General features: G+C 40.0%; 3 protein-coding genes across 3 annotated transcripts in view; 2 read left to right on the top strand and 1 right to left on the bottom strand.

The window, feature by feature from the left end:
• The window catches only part of LOC111970872 (T-box brain protein 1-like), a 303,702-nt gene that overhangs the window by 74,880 nt on the left and 207,465 nt on the right, over window positions 1-21,357 (top strand). The gene's annotated exons all lie outside the window — the stretch shown is intronic.
• Window positions 1,827-11,022, bottom strand: LOC111970869 (dipeptidyl peptidase 4). Its single transcript, XM_023997599.2, has 25 exons — window positions 10,933-11,022; window positions 10,704-10,791; window positions 9,816-9,912; window positions 9,374-9,461; window positions 8,992-9,066; window positions 8,681-8,733; window positions 8,000-8,072; window positions 7,470-7,590; window positions 7,073-7,227; window positions 6,539-6,636; window positions 6,260-6,401; window positions 6,008-6,046; window positions 5,780-5,878; window positions 5,553-5,677; window positions 5,286-5,410; window positions 5,011-5,061; window positions 4,823-4,921; window positions 4,642-4,711; window positions 4,149-4,343; window positions 3,549-3,603; window positions 3,288-3,387; window positions 3,108-3,166; window positions 2,912-2,984; window positions 2,590-2,663; window positions 1,827-2,443 (listed from the first exon to the last, which is right to left on the bottom strand). The coding sequence occupies exons 1-25, from the start codon at window positions 10,933-10,935 to the stop codon at window positions 2,351-2,353; spliced, it is 2,250 nt and encodes a 749-aa protein (XP_023853367.1). The 5' UTR covers window positions 10,936-11,022; the 3' UTR covers window positions 1,827-2,350.
• LOC112081175 (grancalcin) overlaps window positions 17,435-21,357 on the top strand; it is an 8,000-nt gene continuing 4,077 nt past the window's right edge. Inside the window, exons 1-2 of the mRNA XM_024147351.2 lie at window positions 17,435-17,582; window positions 20,714-20,896. Coding sequence (XP_024003119.1) covers window positions 17,559-17,582; window positions 20,714-20,896 — 207 coding nt within the window. The 5' untranslated portion in view covers window positions 17,435-17,558. The remainder of the gene's footprint in view (window positions 17,583-20,713; window positions 20,897-21,357) is intronic.

Here is a 21,357-nt window from a genome sequence, read left to right as displayed (position 1 = left end):
TGTGTGTGTTTACTCTAAATGGGAAGCTGAGTCAGTGTTTGTGGATTTTATTAACTATGATAGAATCAGAGGTGGAAAATATTTTGGGGGTGTTTATACATTACCAGTCAAAAGTTTGGACACACCTACTCATTCGAGGGTTTTTCTTTATTTTTACAATTTTCTACATTGTAGAATAATAGTGAAGACATCAAAACTATGAAATAACACATGTGGAATCATGTAGTAACCAACAAAACGTGTTAAACAAATAAACATTTATTTTATATTTAAAATTCTTCAAAGCAGCCACCCTTTGCCTTGATGACAGCTTTGCACACTCTTGGCATTCTCTCAACCAGCTTCATGAAGTAGTCACCTGGAATGCGTTTCAATTAACAGGTGTGCCTTGTTAAAAGTTAATTTGTGGAATTTCTTTCTTTCTTAATGCGTTTGAGCCAATCAGTTGTGTTGTGACAAGGTAGTGGTGGTATACAGAAGATAACCCTATTTGGTAAAAGACCAAGTCCATATTATGGCAAGAACAGCTCATATAAGCAAAGAGAAACAACAGTCCATCATTACTTTAAGACATGAAGGTCAGTCAATCTGGAAAATGTCAAGAACTTTGAATGTTTCTTCAAGTGCAGTCACAAAAACCATCAAGCGCTATGATGAAACTGGCTCTCATGAGGACCGCCACAGGAAAGGAAGACACAGAGTTACCTCTGCTGCAGGGGATAAGTTCATTAGAGTTACCAGCCACAGAAATAAATGCTTCACAGAATTCAAATAACAGACACATTTCAACATCAACTGTTCAGAGGAGACTGCGTGAATCAGGCCTTCATGGTCGAATTGCTGAAAAGAAACCACTACTAAAGGACACCAATAAGAAGAAGAGACTTTCTTGGGCCAAGAAACACGAGCAATGGACATTAGACCGGTGGAAATCTGTCCTTTGGTCTGATGAGTCCAAATTTTAGATTGTTGGTTCCAACCACCGTGTCTTTGTGAGATGCAGAGTAGGTGAACGGATGATCTCTGCATGTGTGGTTCCCACCGTGAAGCATGTAGGAGGTGTGATGGTGTGGGGGTGCTTTGCTGGTGACACTGTCTGTGATTTATTTAGAATTCAAGGCACACTTAACCAGCATGGCTACCATAACATTCTGCAGCGATACGCCATCCCATCTGGTTTGCGCTTAGTGGGGCTATCATTTGTTTTTCAACAGGACAATGACCCAAAACACATCTCCAGGCTGTGTAAGGGCTATTTGATCAAGAAGGAGAGTGATGGAGTGCTGCATCAGATGGCCTGGCCTCCCCAATCACCCAACCTCAACCCAATTGAGATGGTTTAAGATGAGTTGGACTGCAGAGTGAAGGAAAAGCAGCCAGCAAGTGCTCAGCATATGTGGGAACTCCTTTAAGACTGTTGGAAAAGCATTCCTCATGAAGCTGGTTGAGAGAATGCCAAGAGCGTGCAAAGCTGTCATCAAGGCAAAGGGTGGCTACTTTGAATAATCTAAAATCTAAAAGATGTTTTGATTTGTTTTACACTGTTTTGGTTAATACCTGATTCCAAATGTGTTATTTCATAGTTTTGATGTCTTCACTATTATTCTACAATGTAGAAAATAGTAAAACATTTAAATAAACCCTTGAATGAGTAGGTGTACTGTACTGTATGTACTGTCAATCCCCTACAGTAAGAATCCACAATCTAGATTTAAACAATTTTATTGAAACAGTAGACACACTGTAGGTACAAAGGTCTTCCAATATGCCCTTTATAAAAACATACAGTATGTTTGTACAATGTTAAATACAAAGCAATATAATGTATGGACATTAATGTTGATACCTCATAAATAAAACAGTGCAATCAAGGCCCCTTAATGGATACAAGTCAGACATGCTTAGTCACTGGCTGATCAGTTCTCACAAAGCTCTTTGGCATTTCAATGTAATCACATCCTTCATTTGAAATGTAACCTCATAACTCGCAGTGAGGCTCAGAACAAACAATGATAGATCAATCCTGCTGATGTCATTGTTTTATAACTGTATAGAGAGAGTCTTTTGGAGTGTATGTTTGGGTACAATTAGATTTACATCATTTAGTAGACGTTCTTATGCAGAGCTACTTACACGAGCAATTAGGGTTAAGTGCCTTGCTCAAGGGCACTTTGGCATATTTTTCACCTAGCCGGCTCGGGATTCAAACCAGCAACCTTTTGGTAACTGGCCAAACGGTCTTAACGGCTAGGCTACCTGCTGTCCAAATGAATTACAAAGGAATTTGGGGCAGTTTGGTTATCGTTCGGCAAGCATCAGGGCAGGTTGGGCATCATTTGTTCGAATGGCATCAGGCGAAGCACCTCTGGAGGAAGTGACTCATGTGGGTATAGACATGCTGATTGGCTGAACCATCAAGACCATGGTCTTTGTCCGTGTACCACTGTAGTAAAGTGATAGGAAGAAGGAATAAGCACAGATCATGTGTTTATTGGGGAAGTGCTTTCATGGAGCAGGTTCATGGAGGTATAAAGCTGTACAGCCACTGATTGTGTAGATAACTCATCTATCTAAAATCTAAATATTTACCATAGCCTCAAAGTCCACTTGTTCCTCAACCAGAGCTTCAGAGATCTGAGCAGCTTGCTGAAAATGGACGTTGTCTGAAACAAATAGAGAGATATGAATAACAATTTAACAGTATACGATGCTCAGTGTTTTCCTATTCTCATATGATATGGTAAAGCCTCAGAAAAAGTATGTACACTGATTAGTTAACACTTTTAGCTTCCTAAACGAATGGGTTTACAAAGTCAAATGAATAGTCTAGACTCTAAACATTGCATGGTTGTTAATTACACACGTGGTGTGTTTTTAAAGAACATTCCAGAAATACTAGAGGAGGCTTCACCATCTGCTGTCCCATGGACCAGAAGGTATTGCACTGATTTGAAGTTCTTAGCTCTGGCTGTCACTGTGGAGTTCTGTAAAACACATTTACATTCAGTTGTTTCCGTGGAGAGTAATACCCGTTTGGATAATACAGGTCATAGTATAAAATCATGTGTATAAATAGCCATTTAAAATGTTGGCTTTGGTAAACTTACTTTGTAGAATTCAAGATTTTCTGAAGGTTGATTCATGTAACGTTCTGTGTAGATTGTATCTGAAATATTGAACGTAGGGACATTTTATGGATCATTTGCAATGATTTACAATTAGATATTTTGCTAACATGTATATTATTGTAAATATATTAATAACATATCAATAACAGAATGGCATACCATAATACTCCCACTTGGAAACTGGGGCAACTGCCATTCCACATTTGAAAACTCCACTCCCAGCTCCCAGAACCATTGACGTGACATAACCTCCATAGGACTATAAAACACAATGACAGCTGATCATTTTGGCCTTGAATTCAGATAAGATTAGATTACTCAAGGCACACACACAAGATGATTGCACACATGCTGCATTTCATTACGTTGCAGTTGATGGTTCCAACTGATCATATGTTCAAACCTTATGCTTTAACTTACCCAACCCCAAATTGCTATTCTGCCTTTGTCGACAAAGCCCATATTGGTGAATTCTCTGAAAGAGAAAAGTGACCTGCTGTGATTGGGAACCACCAGTACAAACACAAATTCATTTAAACGTGATGGTCAATTAAAAGGGGTTCTAATGGATCATGCACACTGATGGTCCGTGGTCTAACTCTAATCTCTACTGTCCTTCGTCAGTGAGTCATCACCGTCCCTCTGACGTGAAATAAGGGCGAGGTAAGTAATGTTGCATTCCAGCTGACCACATGTGACGTCTGATCAGTCACATCATTAGCCTGGTGGTCAGATCTGTATGTGCTTTAACCAACACCTCTGTCACGTCCGTTGTCCTGCCAGACAGGAAACATTTAGCATGAAAGTGGAGATGAAGAGGAGTTGGATAAAACACATAAAGATCTGTCCACCAGGATATTTTGCTCATAAAACTCAAACCATAAAAGCCTTGGAATCTCTAAATATCCATGTAGAAATATATTGTGTTAAATCATGTTATCAAAATGTCACTTTTGCAGTGTGACACAGTATAATACAAAGCAAGCTGTTTGAGTCTGTTCAACCACAGTTCAACCTTACTTTGCGGCCATTATCTGATCTTCCACTTCATAGGTTCCCAGACGTCGGTAGATGGAGTGCATTAGCTTGTCGCCTTGGTAACCACTTCCCCTTCCATCGAAGCTGGCAACGATGACCTTCTCCGTGCTCGCCAGGTATGCGGCCCAGCCTAACCTGTAGCGGTAGTCTGCTTTCTGACTGCAAGGCCCTGCATACCTGGAACACAAAAGAGGAAGATCAATGTTATTGTTAGCGCCCAGAGTTTTCCCTGACCACTTGAGCTCATCAGAAAACACTGCAGGCTTCTGAATTTAACTAGGGCCAAGAGTTTTCCCTGACCACTTGAGCTCACCAGAAAACACTGCAGACTTCTGAATTTAACTAGGGCCAAGAGTATTTCCTGCTCAAGTCATATTGTCAGGATTAACTCCAGGCCCACCTTATTACTACAGGAATTCATCATCAGATAAAGCAGATCATGTATTCACAGAGGTTAATTAATTAACATTCGTACACATCAATAAGTAAGGGGTATTTCTTGGATTTATCAAATCCAGGAGGCAAGGTCATCTGGTACCAAAGATCTGTCGGGAAAAACAGAAACATCCATCAATGGATATCAAGCGAGGGATGTCCCATGGTTTTAATATCAGTTGAAAGATTAAATTGAAGTCTTTAATAGTCGAAAGCCTTACTGAATTCCCCTTGCTTGATAAAGCCGCGTCGCATGGTGGGCATGTGGATCTCAGACAGAAGGCCTTCTAAAGCCGTGTTGTCCTCAAGAACCTGTATCTCTAAACAGGGCGATGAGAAGATGCACTGTGACGTTGCTTGGCTTATATCATTTATTTCCATCACACACTAGTAAATGTAACTGGCCTACCTGAACTAGCATCCCTGTTGTCCCTGAGAGTGTACAGAGGTAGTCCAGGACCTGTGGAGACAAACACATATTTAATATAGTGTGTGTCCAAACAAATGATCTAGAAGCACTACTACTACAGAAAATATCATTTTAAAGTAAATATACCGGCTGGGATTTTGTTTAGGGATGTCACAGCTACAGTATTGTGATGACTTGACTGCACAAACACTGTTGGGATAGTGGGTTGTGTAGTGTGTGTGTGTGTGTGCTTGTATGTTGTGTGGCTGACGGACCTGAGCAGTCCATGCGGAAGAAAGAGGCATCATGGCTGAAGTAAGCTGAGTTGTATTGACACCTGTCCTCATTCAGGGTACAGGTCAGGCACTGGGGGGTGGGGGGAGTGGCTCCGAGAGTGATCCTGACACACACACACAAACAACTGACATGATTCTATTGGCTACAAATATAGAGTGATAGGAAGTCATAGGTTATGCATGTTGGAAATTACTGAATGAACATGACAGAACGAAGGCATGAAAACGAAAGAGTGATATTCTTACTTGTAAATGTTTCTCCCTCCTGGCTTGTCACCATATTGGTTGCTTGAATAGTATATGGCGTTATTAGTCACTTTTAAAATGTCAATGACCTCCCAAGTCCCTGAGGTGACAGCTGTTGCTGTGCCCTGCAAGGACCACATACAAATATTACAAATCAAGTGTGTATCATAACCATGTCTGGGTTACTGAGAATGTGCATGAAGAGAAGTGTACTACTTAGTACTTACACCTGTTACGTGATGAATATGTTTATAGCCGTTATTGTCACTCATCACAATGTAAAAACTGTCTTTGTCCGCCGATAATGTAGGATTAGAAGGTGAAAACTAGAAGCAACAAAGATAATGCATTCATTTACAGGAATAATCAATGCTTGTTACTTTGTAAATTATGTTTTTATGGCCCAGGGCTAGTGTAAACATGTTCCTATTGTTGTGTTCGTATAAAGTACATACCCGTCCAATCCAACCTGTCTTGCTTGTCACGTCAAGTTTCTAAAAACACAACAAAAAAGTATATAATTTGATGGTTTATTGTAATTAATAGGATATGTATTGTTTGTCATTCGTACAGTCTGATCCGCTCTGTGTAACATATTAGGACCCCGACAAGTTCTCTGAGGTAAGGGTGATGAGAGGACAGGGGGAGAGAGGAGGGGAGGGGAGGGCGGCGGGAAAGCGTGGGGTGGGGGGGGGGTTATGACGTACCTCTAACACATTCTCGATCCAGGTGTTTCCGTCTATGCTCAAGTCGTAGATCTGAAAGCGGAGCTCGTTCTGTTTCCTCTTCTGCCACTGGACAGCGATGCGTTCATCCGTTACCCAGGTGACTGTGGCCAAATAGTGATCACTGTGAAAAAACAAACAGAAACAACACCATTTGTCTCACAGCTTACGCCTAAAATAGATTTTAAAATTCCAATGCAATGCGTTTCTCTCCTACTGAATACATTGTATAATGTATTGTGTACTAAAGAGTTTCATTACCCTGCACCAACTGAATCTGGTACAACAACTTCTGTGATGTTTGATATGTTTGCAGTATCATACACAAACAGTTTCACCACTGGATTGGGAGTGCCAGGCTAGAAGATGGAGAAAAAAATACATTTATGCAAAACAATTACGATTAAATTAAAACAAACTTTGGGTCTTATACGTTTCTTTCTTACAAGCAACCACATCTTTAAAAAGTATTTTTTCATGTCTTGTTTTATAATGACTATAGATACAGTATCAATGCATTAATATGTGACAATACAGAGTATATGACTCTAATCAAATATACAGTCGTCAAGAGAGGTTTCCGAATTGGGAAATCACGGACCAATATAATTTTATTGGGACAGCTTAGACCTGAATGTACCCTGAGTTGTGATAAAACAACATGTTTTTAACCCAGAGTCCTTATGGTCCAGAGTCCAGTTCCCTTATCAACTGCCTCAGAACCTCATGCCAATAATGACCTACTCCAGCACACTTTTTAGATACACATCAAACATACATAAAGTGTTATCTTACCTTAGGATAGGGGAAAATGACAGTGTCAGGATACTGTTTCTTCCCATACCAGGAATACTCTATGTTTTGGACCAGAGTGTCGTTAAACTCAGCATAGGCCAGATACTTCCCTCCAGGTGACCACCACATTGCCTCGTAAGAAGAGAACATTTCCTCTAACAAACAATCAAAAACACTGTTAGGCCTACATCAGGATGGCACATCTATTTTGTGTGTTGTGTTTGCCTGTGTGGCTTAAACTGTTCACAGACTTCTGTGTTGTCAAAAGAGAAACTTGTTCACTAGGGACTATATAAATCCCATTTACAAAATTCACATCACAGTGCTGACTAATATCTACTAGTTATAGTAAGAGGTATGTAAGATTCACAGCTGCCTTCTTGTATGTAATGCTTACCCTCATACACCCAATCTGGGATGCCATTTAAAATGTTGTTGTGTTTTCCATTGGATGTCACCTGTATGGCCTTAGCAGTAGGACTGGTCTTCACATAGACATCATTTTCCCACACAAAGGCCTGCATGTGAGAGGAACAAAGATATGGAGATAAGTCTTAATGACTCGAGTTCCTCTTTAAACATGGTATAACACTGTAATATGCACACTAGTGTGGAATGTCTTTTGGTTTTCCAAGTAACCTGCAATATTATGTTTAGAGTAACAGTAACCTATTACATGTTGTCAATAAGTTATTTATTTGGAGCATGATGAAAATGCGATCTTTGAGCATTCCAGCATTGAACTGAAGACAAACAAAAGTGCATGTTGAATTGTTGGGTCAGTCCTATTGATGATGAGTGTTTGGAGGACGTGTTGAATTGACAGCATATGGTGGCTGACCCATAAGAGTGTAATGGGTCAGCCACCAGAAAAGCATAGTATATAAACAAGTCCAATGGTTTCTCTCAAGTGTCCTTTTATCCTACCATTTTGTTCCCTATTGGCGCCCATGCAAACAAATGGACTTGGTGAGGGATGTCTGGTGTACTGAGGAATGTCCTAAAATGAGAATAAATAAAAACTAACAGTATTAATGTCTTTGAGTTTGACAAAACACCATATACAGTTCATTCGGAAAATATTCAGACCCCTGGACTTTTTCTACATTTTGTTACGTTACAGCCTTATTCTAAAATGTATTAGATAGTTTGCACCTGAGCTCAATTTCGAGTCTCAGCAAAGACTCTGAATACTTATGTAAATAAGGTATTTCTGTTTTTTATTTGTAATAAAGATTTCTAAACCGGTTTTCGTTTTGTCATTATGGGTTATTGTGTGTAGATTGATGAGGAATATTTTTTATTTAATCCATTTTAAAATAAGGCTGTAACGTAACAAAATGTGGAAAAAGGGAAGGGGTCTGAATACTTTCCGAATGCACTGTAAATGCGTGCCTATAAATCATTTGCAGTAAACAATACATTTTATGGCCCTCTTCAGTTCCTCTATTTGTTGAGTATTGGTGACCATTTCCTGCACTAGTCCCATGAATAAAATGAAACTCCCTATGTTCTCTACACTGCATATGTAATTCTCAAAGTCAAAGGGATATTGAAGATGTGTGTATAGTACACATTTGCAGATAAGATCAGTTGAAAGAGACTTACGAGTCTGCCAAATCATAGAGAGAATATGAAGCTGTGAAGGAGTGTCTCCATATCTGTTGAAATAAATGAGGCAAATTATAATTAGGAATTTGATTAGTAACACAGATCAATTACTTATATACATTAATTAATACATTAATTCAATTAGATGTATTTATTTTTACACTTTATTTATCCCTACAGGGCAATTACTTTGGGCACATAAGTCTCATTCTGCAACAACAACCACACCCCAATGACATACCACACATAGCTACTTCACAGCAGGATAGCACAACCGCAACAAATAATTAAATAGCACAATATATTACCTTAGTCCCATTGCTCTTGAAAGCAACATATCTTTTATCAGCAGACACTACATAATCAGAGGCAGCCACTTGATCCTGTTTTTCAACAAAAAAAGGAGCTGTGTTATACATGACACAAATACTCCTTCATTCACCATACTTACTTCCAAATATGCATAGACAGACAGACAGACAGACAGACAGACAGACAGACAGACAGACAGACAGACAGACAGACAGACAGACAGACAGACGACAGACAGACAGACACACACACACACACCACACACACACACACACACACACCACACACACACACACACACACACAACACACAACACACACACACACACACACACACACACACACACACACACACACACACCCACGAGGGGTATCTTACAAATGTGATGCTGCTCAGGAATTCTGAGTTGTTTCCTGTAATCAGGTTGTGAAGGAAGACTGAACCGTCTTTTTGATGCAGATACTCAATGGTCCTATGGGGAGGGGAAAGAAGAGAGGAGTTTAATAATAACGAACTAACTGACGTTTAAGTTGAAATATCAGCACTGTTGCTACTCAGGTCTCTGCCTAGCACTGATGATTTAACAAAAAGCCAAAGTGTGCCATTTAAATAGATGCAGTACATAGGCCTGGTATTGTTTTTTATTGTTTCTTATCATTTTGTAATGGAACATTGTGTTGTTGGCTTATATCTAAAAGTGCATCCTACCAGGGAGAGAGTGTTGTGTAATACATTCCAGGCACACAATTACTGACTGGATTAAACATAACAGCCATCCACTCATTTACATACAGTTGATTGAATGGGCTTCTAGGGTGTTTTACCTGAGATCCAGCGCATGTTGTAGGATCTGGCCCTGATGGAACTATTGAAGACATCACTGAGAGTGAACGTCCTCTGAGCCTTCACTTTTTCCTCTGAAACATGGGGCTCAAAGTTAGCATTCACTTATTTCTTGTACTGTACTCTATACTAGTGTAACCGATGTGAAATGGCTAGCTAGTTAGCGGTGGTGCGCGCTAATAGCCTTTCAATCGGTGACGTCACTCGCTTGGAGACCTTGAAGTAGTGGTTCCCCTTGCTCTGCAAGGGCCGCGGCTTTTGTGGAGCGATGGGTAACGATGCTTCGTGGGTGACTGTTGTTGATGTGTGCAGAGGGTCCCTGGTTCGCGCGAGGGGACGGACTAAAGTTATACTGTTACACTAGGAGGAATGTATCAGTGAAAACGACAGCAAGTCATAGGCTACTATAATGACTCATAAGACTACAATGCATTTACACATGATTAAACAGGGTCTTGATAAAAAATAGATACGGATCATGGGAGGAGGACTATAAGATTGTAACAGATAACAATGTAAGATCAATATACATTTGACTGGGTTTGTAGAGCTGCGATAACTGAGGTAAATGTGCTAGTAGGCTACACAAATGTGGTACTTGCATAGAAGATGTGATATTGCAACAAGGTCCTGCATTTCTAAAGCAATAAAGCACTAGGTCTACATGTTTGTATGGCACATGGATTATGTAAAAGTGTTTAATTTATGCAGTGTTCTGTTACAATAATACAATATTATTATCCAGTGTATGCAATGTTCTATTGTAGTAATAAAATACTTATTCTGAACAGAGTTTTTTTTTTACAGTTATGGTAGGCTACAATTTAATGGGTCACTGAAAGCAACTGAAAGTGGTACCACTCACCGTTCAGATATATTGCTGTGGGCACTGCTATCAAGATGATGACGACAGCAAGCCCCAAAAGTCCCAACACCACCTTACCTATGGAATTCTGTCAAAGGTGAATAGAATGATGGAAAAAAGTAATGAAATAAATCGTTGTTTGAGGTATCTAGATTTGCGACACTTATTCATCAACGAAATGTTATGTTGTATTATAAACAAATTATTGTCATTGCGTTTTTAAGTTTACCATCCTGCCGATTTGAAGGTGGTGAATCCGTTTATATTCAAAATCACATTGACAGTAAACACGTTACCCACTAAACTGTTGAAGTGTAAATGGTGCAAAATAAAGTTCTGCGCAAGATAATTTCTGTTAAATATTATCTCAACGTCGGTTATAAAGCTCCAAGGTCCAAAGTCCAAGGTAAAGCTCGTGAAGTTTGAACGTGTCTATTATTTTCCCCAGCGCCTGTTTTTGTGTAGAAGTTTATGCTTACTTACTGACTAATCTATTGTCTGATTGCATCCATACACAACTTTCATACACAATGAAACCATCCACTTTGTGGTTGAACCGCAAATTATTGCGTGTTGAAGGCTATTCTTGTTCTACAACGGCATCCAATTTTTTTACTTGGAAATCCAGGCACTGAATTTACAGTATTTAATTATTTTATAATTCCATTCAATCTGAATTAGGCATAAATGTTTTATCTCCCTTTTTGAAGGGAATTGTTTGGGCATTTTGTAAGGCATACGTCCTTGTGAGGGCAAGGTAGTCACATATGACTCTTGAGTGAATATCACCAATAAGCTGACGTTTCATGTCTCACTGCTAATGGTATAAAAACAATGTAGCCTAATTCACAGCTGCATTGGATGACACTGACGTCACAGTTGGGCGACATCTAATGCGCTAGCATCCCCCTGCACATTGGGTCAAATATTATCACTACTCTACACTACTCATGGCTATAAATTATATTTACAGACTTCATTAATKAACTTCCTACTTGGGGTTCAGGTCAGGTTCCTCTCTTTAAGCAGCGTGGGATCTCAACAGACGTGTGAAAACAAATACCGGTCTACATTCAAATACAGTATATGTGAGAACCAAATGAGTGTATATTAAGTGTAAYTTAGTGACTTTTTTATTGGTGTGCTTTCCTATTAGCATTTTTCTTTAGATGAAGTGCATTGTCACAGTAAACTGTAACTCAACCAAAGGTGGCGGAATGATTCTCAAAGCTTAATTCCAATTTCTGTGGTGATGTAATGCCTTTACCTTTACCTCTATTTTATTCTCAAGGGTTTTATGACATTGTCATCACATCTGATTTTTACATGACTCACAATTATGATCATGATGTCAGAGGTCCCAGCTTGTGAACTTATGCTTCTGGTTATTGGCGGATTCAACCAGTTTCTTTGCGTAGGACTTACTCCATCTCATGGACTTTGTATACAAGGCTACAAAAATAGATAGGGAATACGTTAACTTTTACAACATGTCAACAGACAGACAAACAAGCAATAATTTTTTTTTTATTTTTTATTTTTCACACTGCAAAAGCTCTTTATTGAGAGAGAGAGAGAGAGAGAGAGAGAGAGAGAGAGGCATACTTATATAGCTGTCTTGATGAGTGAGGATACAGTAACATGGGTTGTGAAAGTTCCATAACTAGTGGAAGGGTCACTGATGAGTCCATAAGTGATGAGCATCGGAAGATAAAGACTAAAAGCCAGTTAAAAGCTTAACAAATATCAGTTTCTTTTTTTATTGACCTGAGCACTAGCAGCCTTTGCTGCTCTCGTTCTCTCAGACCGGACTTCCTATGCAAACAAATAGATCACTCTCTTTTTGCCTGATGCAGTATAGTTTGAGGAGCATTACACCGTGGATCTTTCCATTTACAGTATCTACTCTCAGATTCATGGTTAAGGCTAATGAAATTGTTTCCAGGTGTCACTTTGAACACGTTTGAGGTTTTATTGGAGTTCCTGGAATGAGAGAGGGGGAGGAGGGGTTAATAGTGGAGTACAGTGAGCACTATGGCGCAACATCATACCATAAAGCCATGGTTGATACTGGTGATGTTTCCTCTCTCTGGCTGTTCTGTCCTTGGTTTTTACAACACATAGTCCCTGTTTCCTATAGCTTCCTATTGTCCCTTGAATAGAAGGAAAACTGTGGCATTTGAAGGTACACTGTGATCACAGGAGGTTGGTGGCACCTTAATTGGGGAGGGCAGGCTCATGGTAATGGCCGGAGCAGTATAAGTGGAATGGTATCAAATACATCCAACATACGGTTTCCATGTGTTTGATGCCATTCCATTGTGCCATTTCAGCCATTATTATGAGCCATCCTACCCTCAGCAGCCTTCACTGACTGTGATAGTTTATCAGTAAGCTAGGATTGAAAGAATGATAAAGTGTAGTAACTACCAACATACAGTTGCAAAATGTCTACTGGTGGTGTCTACTGTCTAATCAATGTCTACTGGTGGTGTCTACTGTCTAATCAATGTCTACTGGTGGTGTTTACTGTCTAATCAATGTTACCACTGGTGGTGTCTACTGTCTAATCAATGTCTACTGGCGGTGTTTACTGTCTAATCAATGTCTACTGGTGGTGTCTACTGTCTGATCAATGTCTACTGGTGGTGTTTACTGTCTATCAATGTCTACTGGTGGTGTTTACTGTCTAATCAATGTCTACTGGTGGTGTCTACTGTCTAATCAATGTCTACTGGTGGTGTTTACTGTCTAATCAATGTCTACTGGTGGTGTTTACTGTCTAATCAATGTTACTGGTGGTGTCTACTGTCTAATCAATGTCTACTGGTGGTGTTTACTGTCTAATCAATGTCTACTGGTGATGTCTACTGTCTACTCAATGTGTACTGCTGGTGTCTACTGTCTAATCAATGTCTACTGGTGGTGTCTACTGTCTAATCAATGTCTAATGGTGGTGTCTACTGTCTAATCAATGTCTACTGGTGGTGTTTACTGTCTAATCAATGTCTAATGGTGGTGTTTACTGTCTAATCAATGTCTACTGGTGGTGTCTAATCAATGTGTACTGGTGGTGTCTACTGTCTAATCAATGCCTAATGGTGGTGTCTACTGTCTAATCAATGTCTACTGCTGGTGTCTACTGTCTAATCAATGTCTAATGGTGGTGTCTACTGTCTAATCAATGTCTACTGGTAGTGTCTACTGTCTAATCAATGTCTACTGGTGGTGTCTACTGTCTAATCAATGTCTACTGGTGGTGTCTACTGTCTAATCAATGTCTACTGGTGGTGTCTACTGTCTAATCAATGTCTACTGGTGGTGTCTACTGTCTAATCAATGTCTACTGGTGGTGTCTACTGTGTGATCAATGTCTATGGTGGTGTCTACTGTCTAATCAATGTCTACTGGTGGTGTCTACTGTCTATCATGTCTACTGGTGGCTAATCAATGTCTACTGGTGGTGTCTACTGTCTAATCAATGTCTACTGGTGGTGTCTACTGTCTAATCAATGTCTACTGGTGGTGTCTACTGTGTGATCAATGATAACAATAAGACCATGGTGCTTGCTTACGGAGCTGTGAGGGGAACGGCACCTCCGTACCTTCAGGCTCTGATCAGGCCCTACACCCAAACAAGGGCACTGCGTTCATCCACCTCTGGCCTGCTCGCCTCCTACCTCTGAGGAAGTACAGTTCCGCTCAGCCAGTCAAAACTGTTCGCTGCTCTGGCACCCCAATGGTGGAACAAACTCCCTCACGACGCCAGGTCAGCGGAGTCAATCACCACCTTCCGGAGACACCTGAAACCCCACCTCTTTAAGGAATACCTAGGATAGGATAAAGTAATCCTTCTAACCCCCCCCCTTAAAAGAGTTAGATGCACTATTGTAAAGTGGTTGTTCCACTGGATATCATAAGGTGAATGCACAATTTGTAAGTCGCTCTGGATAAGAGCGTCTGCTAAATGACTTAAATGTAAATGTAAAATGTAATCAATGTTACCTGGTGGTGCTACTGTCTAATCAATGTCTACTGGCAGTGTCTACTGTCTAATCAATGTCTACTGGTGGTGTCTACTGTCTAATCAATGTCTACTGCGGTGTCTACTGTCTAATCAATGTCTACTGGTGGTGTCTACTGTCTAATCAATGTTACCTGGTGGTGTCTACTGTCTAATCAATGTCTACTGGTGGTGTCTACTGTCTTATCAATGTCTACTGGTGGTGTCTACTGTCTAATCAATGTCTACTGGTGGTGTCTACTGTAATCAATGTCTACTGGTGTGTCTACTGTCTAATCAATGTCTAATGGTGGTGTCTACTGTAACAATGTCTACTGGTGGTGTCTACTGTCTAATCAATGTCTACTGTGGTGTTTACTGTCTATCAATGTCTACTGGTGGTGTCTACTGTAATCAATGTCTACTGGTGGTGTCTACTGTCTAATCAATGTCTACTGTCTAATAAATGTCTACTGTCTAATCAATGTTACCTGGGGGTGTCTACTCAATGTCTACTCGTAGTGACTACTGTCTAGTGCATTTGGAAAGTATTCCGACCCCTTGACTTTTTACAGATCTTGTCATGTTACAGCCTTATTCTAAAATGGATTCATTTGTCTCCCCCCCCCCCTCCCCCCCATCAATCTACACACAATACCCCATAATGACAAAGCAAAAATGTATTAAATGATTCACTCCCTTAACTTGTTTCCCGACTCTCACGTTACAAAACATCACATTTACATAAGTATTCAGACCCTTTTATTCAGTATTTGTTAAAGCCCCTTTGGCAGCGATTACAGCCTCGAGTCTACTTGGGTATCAAATCAAATGTATTTATAAAGCCTTTTTTACAATCAGCTGATGTCACAAAGTGCTATACAGAAACCCAGCCTAAAACCCCAAACAGCAAGCAATGCAGATGTAGAAGCACGATGGCTAGGAAAAACTCCCTTGAAAGGCAGGAACTTAGGAAGAAACCTAGAGAGGAACCAGGCTCTGAGGGGTGGCCAGTCCTTTTCTGTCTGTACCGGGTGGCGATTATAACAGTACATGGCCAAGATGTTCAAACGTTCATAGATGACCAGCATGGTCAAATAATAATCACAGTGGTTGTAGAGGGTGCAACAGGTCAGCACCCCAGGAGGAAATGTCAGTTGGCTTTTCATAGCCGAGGATTCAGTTAGAGACAGCAGGTGCGGTAGAGAGAGAGAKTCGAAAACAGCAGGGTAGCACGTCCGGTCACACCAGGGTAAGCCTACACGAAACACAGCCCTTATTTTAAGTATTTTTAAAAAATCCCCTATGTGAAAAATGAATGGTGGAAAAACGATTGGAACATTTTTTTGTTTGACCGCTAGGTTTTATGGGTATACTCATACTGTGGTACTCTATAGTCTGCGTAAGWCTCTATATGTTGGCATGTCTGATACCTGTAGAAATGCTTTAAAGATGGACTTTGCAGAAATCAATCTGCCATTTCCTGGTTGCAAAAATTCTAATAGCTTGCCTAATTTCAGTTTATGTGACAAAACACCCAAGTATAGTGTAAGGAATCATTGTACCATCTAAACCGCTAAACGAAAAATATTATATTTTATGCTGTTTCAAGCTGGTGTACAAAACCGAAAGTAAAAGATGCAAAAACAAACGTAAGCACGGGAAGCATAGAAACAGCGCACATAGAATATATCTACCGTTTCTTAGACTTGCTTTCAATGAGCATAACAGACCTATAACTCACATAGAGATGTGAATTTGGTCAGGTCGCCCAAAAAGTTACATATTGCATGCAGGTTTATTATGTGTTTTATTCTAGTCAAATGTGATGTAGTACTATTATGTTTTTGTGATACAATTTTCTCAAAAGTAATCTCTTGTGAGGATTGTCAATTTTGAAAAGTGTGAAGCTTCTGGTTTTAGTAGCCTAATGAAATGGCCTTAAAAGCTGCATCTTGGGTACCCTCTTGTGGTGACTATTGACTATTGTGTGAAGAAGATAGTGGTCTTTTTGAGTCTGTGTAGTTCTTATTGGTGAATGTAAATGCTTATTCATAATAGGCCAGTCAGCCCTTGTAAATTTTAGATCAGATTATTGTGCAGGAAAAATATAAATATCTGATAGCTTTTCCTATTTTTACTTGCCTTATTCAAGACAACCTCACAATCTACACAATCTTAATTTAATTTATTGGATGTTGAAATAATACAGCACTATTGGCTTCAATAAGAATATGTTTAACTCTATCAAGGTCTATTTCTGAGTGATGGTTGGTTGGAGCCGGTGAACAAGAACATTCCTCTTTGGATGACTTCTATTCTATTCTATTCTATTCTATTTGAATGGCCAGCAGGCCTACCTACTAGTCAGCAGAGTACCAAGAATTCTGCTGAAGCTGATTGAATGCTATGGGCTTCCTCATTGRCTATCTTCACTATCGGTCAATTAGCCAATTCGGACTTCCGCCTTCCCACAACACTTTATCGGATATTATGGTTTCCACTAGATAGCACAGTCACAAAGTCAAAGTTGGCTATATCGTAAAAAAAAAAATCTATTTAGATTTTTGGTCTTAATTTAAGGTTAGGGTTATGCATAAGGTTAGCAGTGTGCTTAAGATTGTGGTTAAGATTAAGTTTAGGTATAAAATCACATTTTAAGAAGATAAATTGTAGAAATGGGCGGGTTTATGATATTGTGGCTGTAGTAACTAGTGACGACCGGAAATTATGTACACGTTACGTTGTCGCAGTGCATTTCAAGTAACGAGTTCGGTTTTGGTTTACATTTACTGACATCGAAATATTTCAGTGCATCGAATCGTTTTGTGGCAATTCTTTATAGTGTACAAATGGCTTATCCAGGATATGGCGGGGTGAGTAAACGCTTCGTGTGTTATTTTGACATATTTTACAGTAGTCTACATAAATCAGGAGTTTGGCCTATTCCATTTCCGATATGGGGAGTGCTCAGATAAGACCCCTAAAATGTATCTTTGTTGTGATGAAACATTGGAACACGGTCAGTTGTAAGTGCAATCGTTTCAAAGTATCGACATTAAAAGGTTTCGCATCTTTCTAGGCACAGTCATTTTGGCAAGTAGCTGTTAGGCTACATCTTGGTTGTGACAGAAAAGTTGATCTTGCCCTCAGTTTTAGTTACTTAGTTTAGTCACTAGTTCCAGTTTTCATAAATAGTTATTGACCCCCTCGATGAACTCGGAGGGGACTGGATCTGTCTCCCTATACGTTCGTACATTAGTCACGCACGATATCTCAGACAGCTTTGGGTCAATTTTGATGAAACTTGGCTGAATTAATCGTCTTGTCATTGTGATCCGGAATTTACAAAATTAAACTGATTGGCCCAAGGTGGGAGCTTATGTAATTAACTGAAATGTGTTAGTCATTTCTCAATTGGCCCAAGGGTGGCACTGCATCATTCCTGGAGGAGGACATGTTTACTGTTGCTTTGTTTATTTTGGAGTAATGTTAACAATTGAATTTGGCCAGCTGGTATTTTGTCAGTCTTTAGAAGCACTTAATGCTGTAGTTTCAAATCACCCTATGTAAATGCACTAAGTATGTGGCTATTTAGGCTAGCTAGTTACAGTAGCCTATCTGTAGTTAGTAGCCTAGCCTTGGCCACATACACTGTTTCAACCCCTCTAGCATGGCCCACAGCTCAACCTCTCCCATTTGGCGAAATGGAATGTTGTTCTTCCGCTGTCATGGTCACTGCATTGACCTAGGATATATGTCTACACCTACAGTAGCCCTCGAGAACCCAAGTGGGGTTAGGCTTATACCCAGACCTTGAGTTCTCAACTGAACATATGGACTTCAGCTGGATCAATTAACAACAATCCCAATGCTCTGTTTTTAACATTTAGAAACATTATAATCCTTGCTTGCAATACGGTTTTGGAAACCTTTGGAACTTAACTTTCACATCGGGAGAAAGAATCTTTCAAATCCATAAGATACACTTACTGTATGTAGTTTTACCTGGCAGAATTTTCAAAAACACAGCCCTCAGCTGAGGTACAAAACTTCCTCCCCAGTTATACTCCATTGCAGATTTTTGAAGTGGAAATTGGAGGTGAGGAAGTGTAGTCTCGGTTGGAGTCGGTGTTCTTGAAAATACAGCTGGRTGAAATGTTCCCAAACTGCGTACCGTAAGTGTATATTTTGTATATGACATTTTTTTCTCACTTATATGAAAGTTAAGTTCCAAATGTTTACAAAACTGTCACGTGCGAGGTGTATTTGCATTTAGACAGAACATTTGGGCAGCGTTGGAGCGTCGGGCCTTTTCCGCACAAGGTTAAAGGGGATTTCCAGTGGCGGAATGGAATTGGAGTCATGGTCTAGTCCACACCCTGCTAATATTGACAGTGAAAATATCCCATCACTACATTTAGAAATGGGTCCACAACCTGCTAATATTGTCAGTGAAAATATCCCCTCACTACATTTAGAAATAGGTCCACAACCTGCTAATATTGTCAGTGAAAATATCCCCTCACCCTACATTTAAGAAATAGGTCCACAACCTGCTAATAATTGTCAGTGAAAATATCCCCTCACTACATTTAGAAATGGGTCCCACAACCCTGCCTTAATATTGTCCAGTGAAAATATCCCCTCACTACATTTAAGAATAGGTCTCACACCCCTGCTAATATTGTCAGTGAAAATATCCCCTCACTACATTTAGAAATAGGTCCACAACCTGCTAATATTGACAGTAAAAATATTTTGTAATAGGAAACTGGAAAGAATGCACATCACTCCATTATAAACAATCACCTGACTATATCGTTTAAGAATGACTGTACTCTCTGAGGAAGACGTCATGTCCAAACGTCAGTAATAGTATACCTGTTTGCTTCCCATCAAGGCATCAGGCCTTAGTGTAAGAACATCTACATTGTCTTCAGAAAGTATTCATGCCCCTTGACTTATTCCACATGTTTGTGTTACAGCCTGAATTCAAAATGGATTTAATCATACATTTTTTCACCAATCTACACACAATACACCATAACAACAAAGTAAAAACATTTACATAAGTATTCGCACCCGAGTCAGTACTTTGTAGAAGCACCTTTGGCGGCGATAACAGCTGTGAGTCTTTTTGGGTAAGCCTCTAAGTGCTTTTCACACCTGGATTGTAAAATATTTGCCCATTTATTCTTCACAAAAAATTATTCAAGCTCTGTCAAGTTGATCATTGCTAGACAGCCATTTTCTTGTCTTGCCATAGATTTCTAAGCTGATTTTAGGTCAATACAGTAACTAGGCCACTCAGGAACATTTAAATGTCATCTTGGTAAGTAACTTCAGTGTAGATTTTGCCTTGTATTAGGTTATTGTCCTGCTGAAAGGTGTATTCGCCTCCCGGTGTCTGTTGGAAAGCAGATATTTTTACGTATCTACTGATTCGTGCCCTTTTTTGCGAAGCATTTAAAAACCTCCCTGGTCTTTGTTGTTGAATATGTGCTTGAAATTCATTACTTGATTGAGGGACTTTACCGAAACTTGTATGTGGGGTACAGATATGGGGTAGTTATTCAGAAATCAAGTTAACCACTATTATTGAACACGGAATGAGTCAATGCAATTTATGTGATTTTTAAGCACATTTTTACTTCTGGACTTATTTAGGCTTGCCATAACAAAGGTGTTGAATACCTATTGACTCATGACATTTCAGCTTTACGTTTTTTATTAATTTCAAACATTTTCTACAAACAAAATTCCACTTTGTCATTAAGGGGTATTGTTTGTTGGATCAGTGACACAACATCTCAATTTAATCGATGTTAAATTCAGACTAACACAAAAAATGTGGAAAAAGTAAAGGGGTGTGAATACTTTCTGAAGGCACTGTATATAGCTGCTTGTTTGAGTGCTCCAATCTATTCTATTTTGAATTAGTCATTTTTGGGAAGTTTTCCTTAAGCCCTGTTACTTGATGACTGTACTCTCCTTTTCCTGTCAGTATGGAGGACCAATGCAAGGCATGCAACTCCAGGGTATGCCCATGCAGGGTGGACCCATGGGAGGCCCACCCCAGGCAGGCTACCCCCAGAATGGTGGAGGCTACCCTGGGACCTTTTCTGCTCCTCCTCAGCAGCCTGTTAATGACCCCATGTGGGGATACTTTACTACCATAGCAGGACAGGTGAGTGATCAAATCAAATCCAATTTATTTATATAGCCCTTCTTACATCAGCTGATATCTCAAAGTGCTGTACAGAAACCCAGCCTAAAACMYCAAACAGCAAGCAATGCAGGTGTAGAAGCACGGTGGCTAGGAAAAACTGCTTTTCATTTAAATTCATGATCATGGGTACAGTAAATATTCCTCTTTGGATAGAATGCAACATTTACTGGCGTCCCGAGTGGCACAGCGGTCTAAGGCACTGCATCGCATTGCTTGAGGTGTTACTACAGACCTGGGGTCGAACCCAGGCGGTGTCACAACCGGCCGGGACTGGGAGTCCCATAGCGCGGCGCACAATTTGACCCAGCGTCGTCCGGGTAAGGAAGGCTGGGGGGTGCTTTACTTGGGCTCAATCGCGCCTGGTAGCGACTCCTTTTGGCAGGCCGGCGCCTGCAGGCTGACTTCCTCCGACACATTGG

The sequence above is a fragment of the Salvelinus sp. IW2-2015 genome, linkage group LG12 (assembly GCF_002910315.2).
Source record: "Salvelinus sp. IW2-2015 linkage group LG12, ASM291031v2, whole genome shotgun sequence".
Lineage (NCBI taxonomy): Eukaryota > Metazoa > Chordata > Actinopteri > Salmoniformes > Salmonidae > Salvelinus > Salvelinus sp. IW2-2015.
The sequence above is the reverse complement of the archived record's forward strand: the minus strand, read 5'-3'. Positions and strand labels throughout refer to the sequence as shown.

Coding starts and splice junctions, on each gene's coding strand:
- LOC111970869 (XM_023997599.2), bottom strand. Junction 9,462..9,815: donor ATGCGCTGGATCTCAGGTAA/AACACCCTAGAA, acceptor CCATAGGACCAT/TGAGTATCTGCATCAAAAAG. Junction 2,444..2,589: donor AAGTGGACTTTGAGGCTATG/GTAAATATTTAG, acceptor ACTTTACTACAG/TGGTACACGGACAAAGACCA.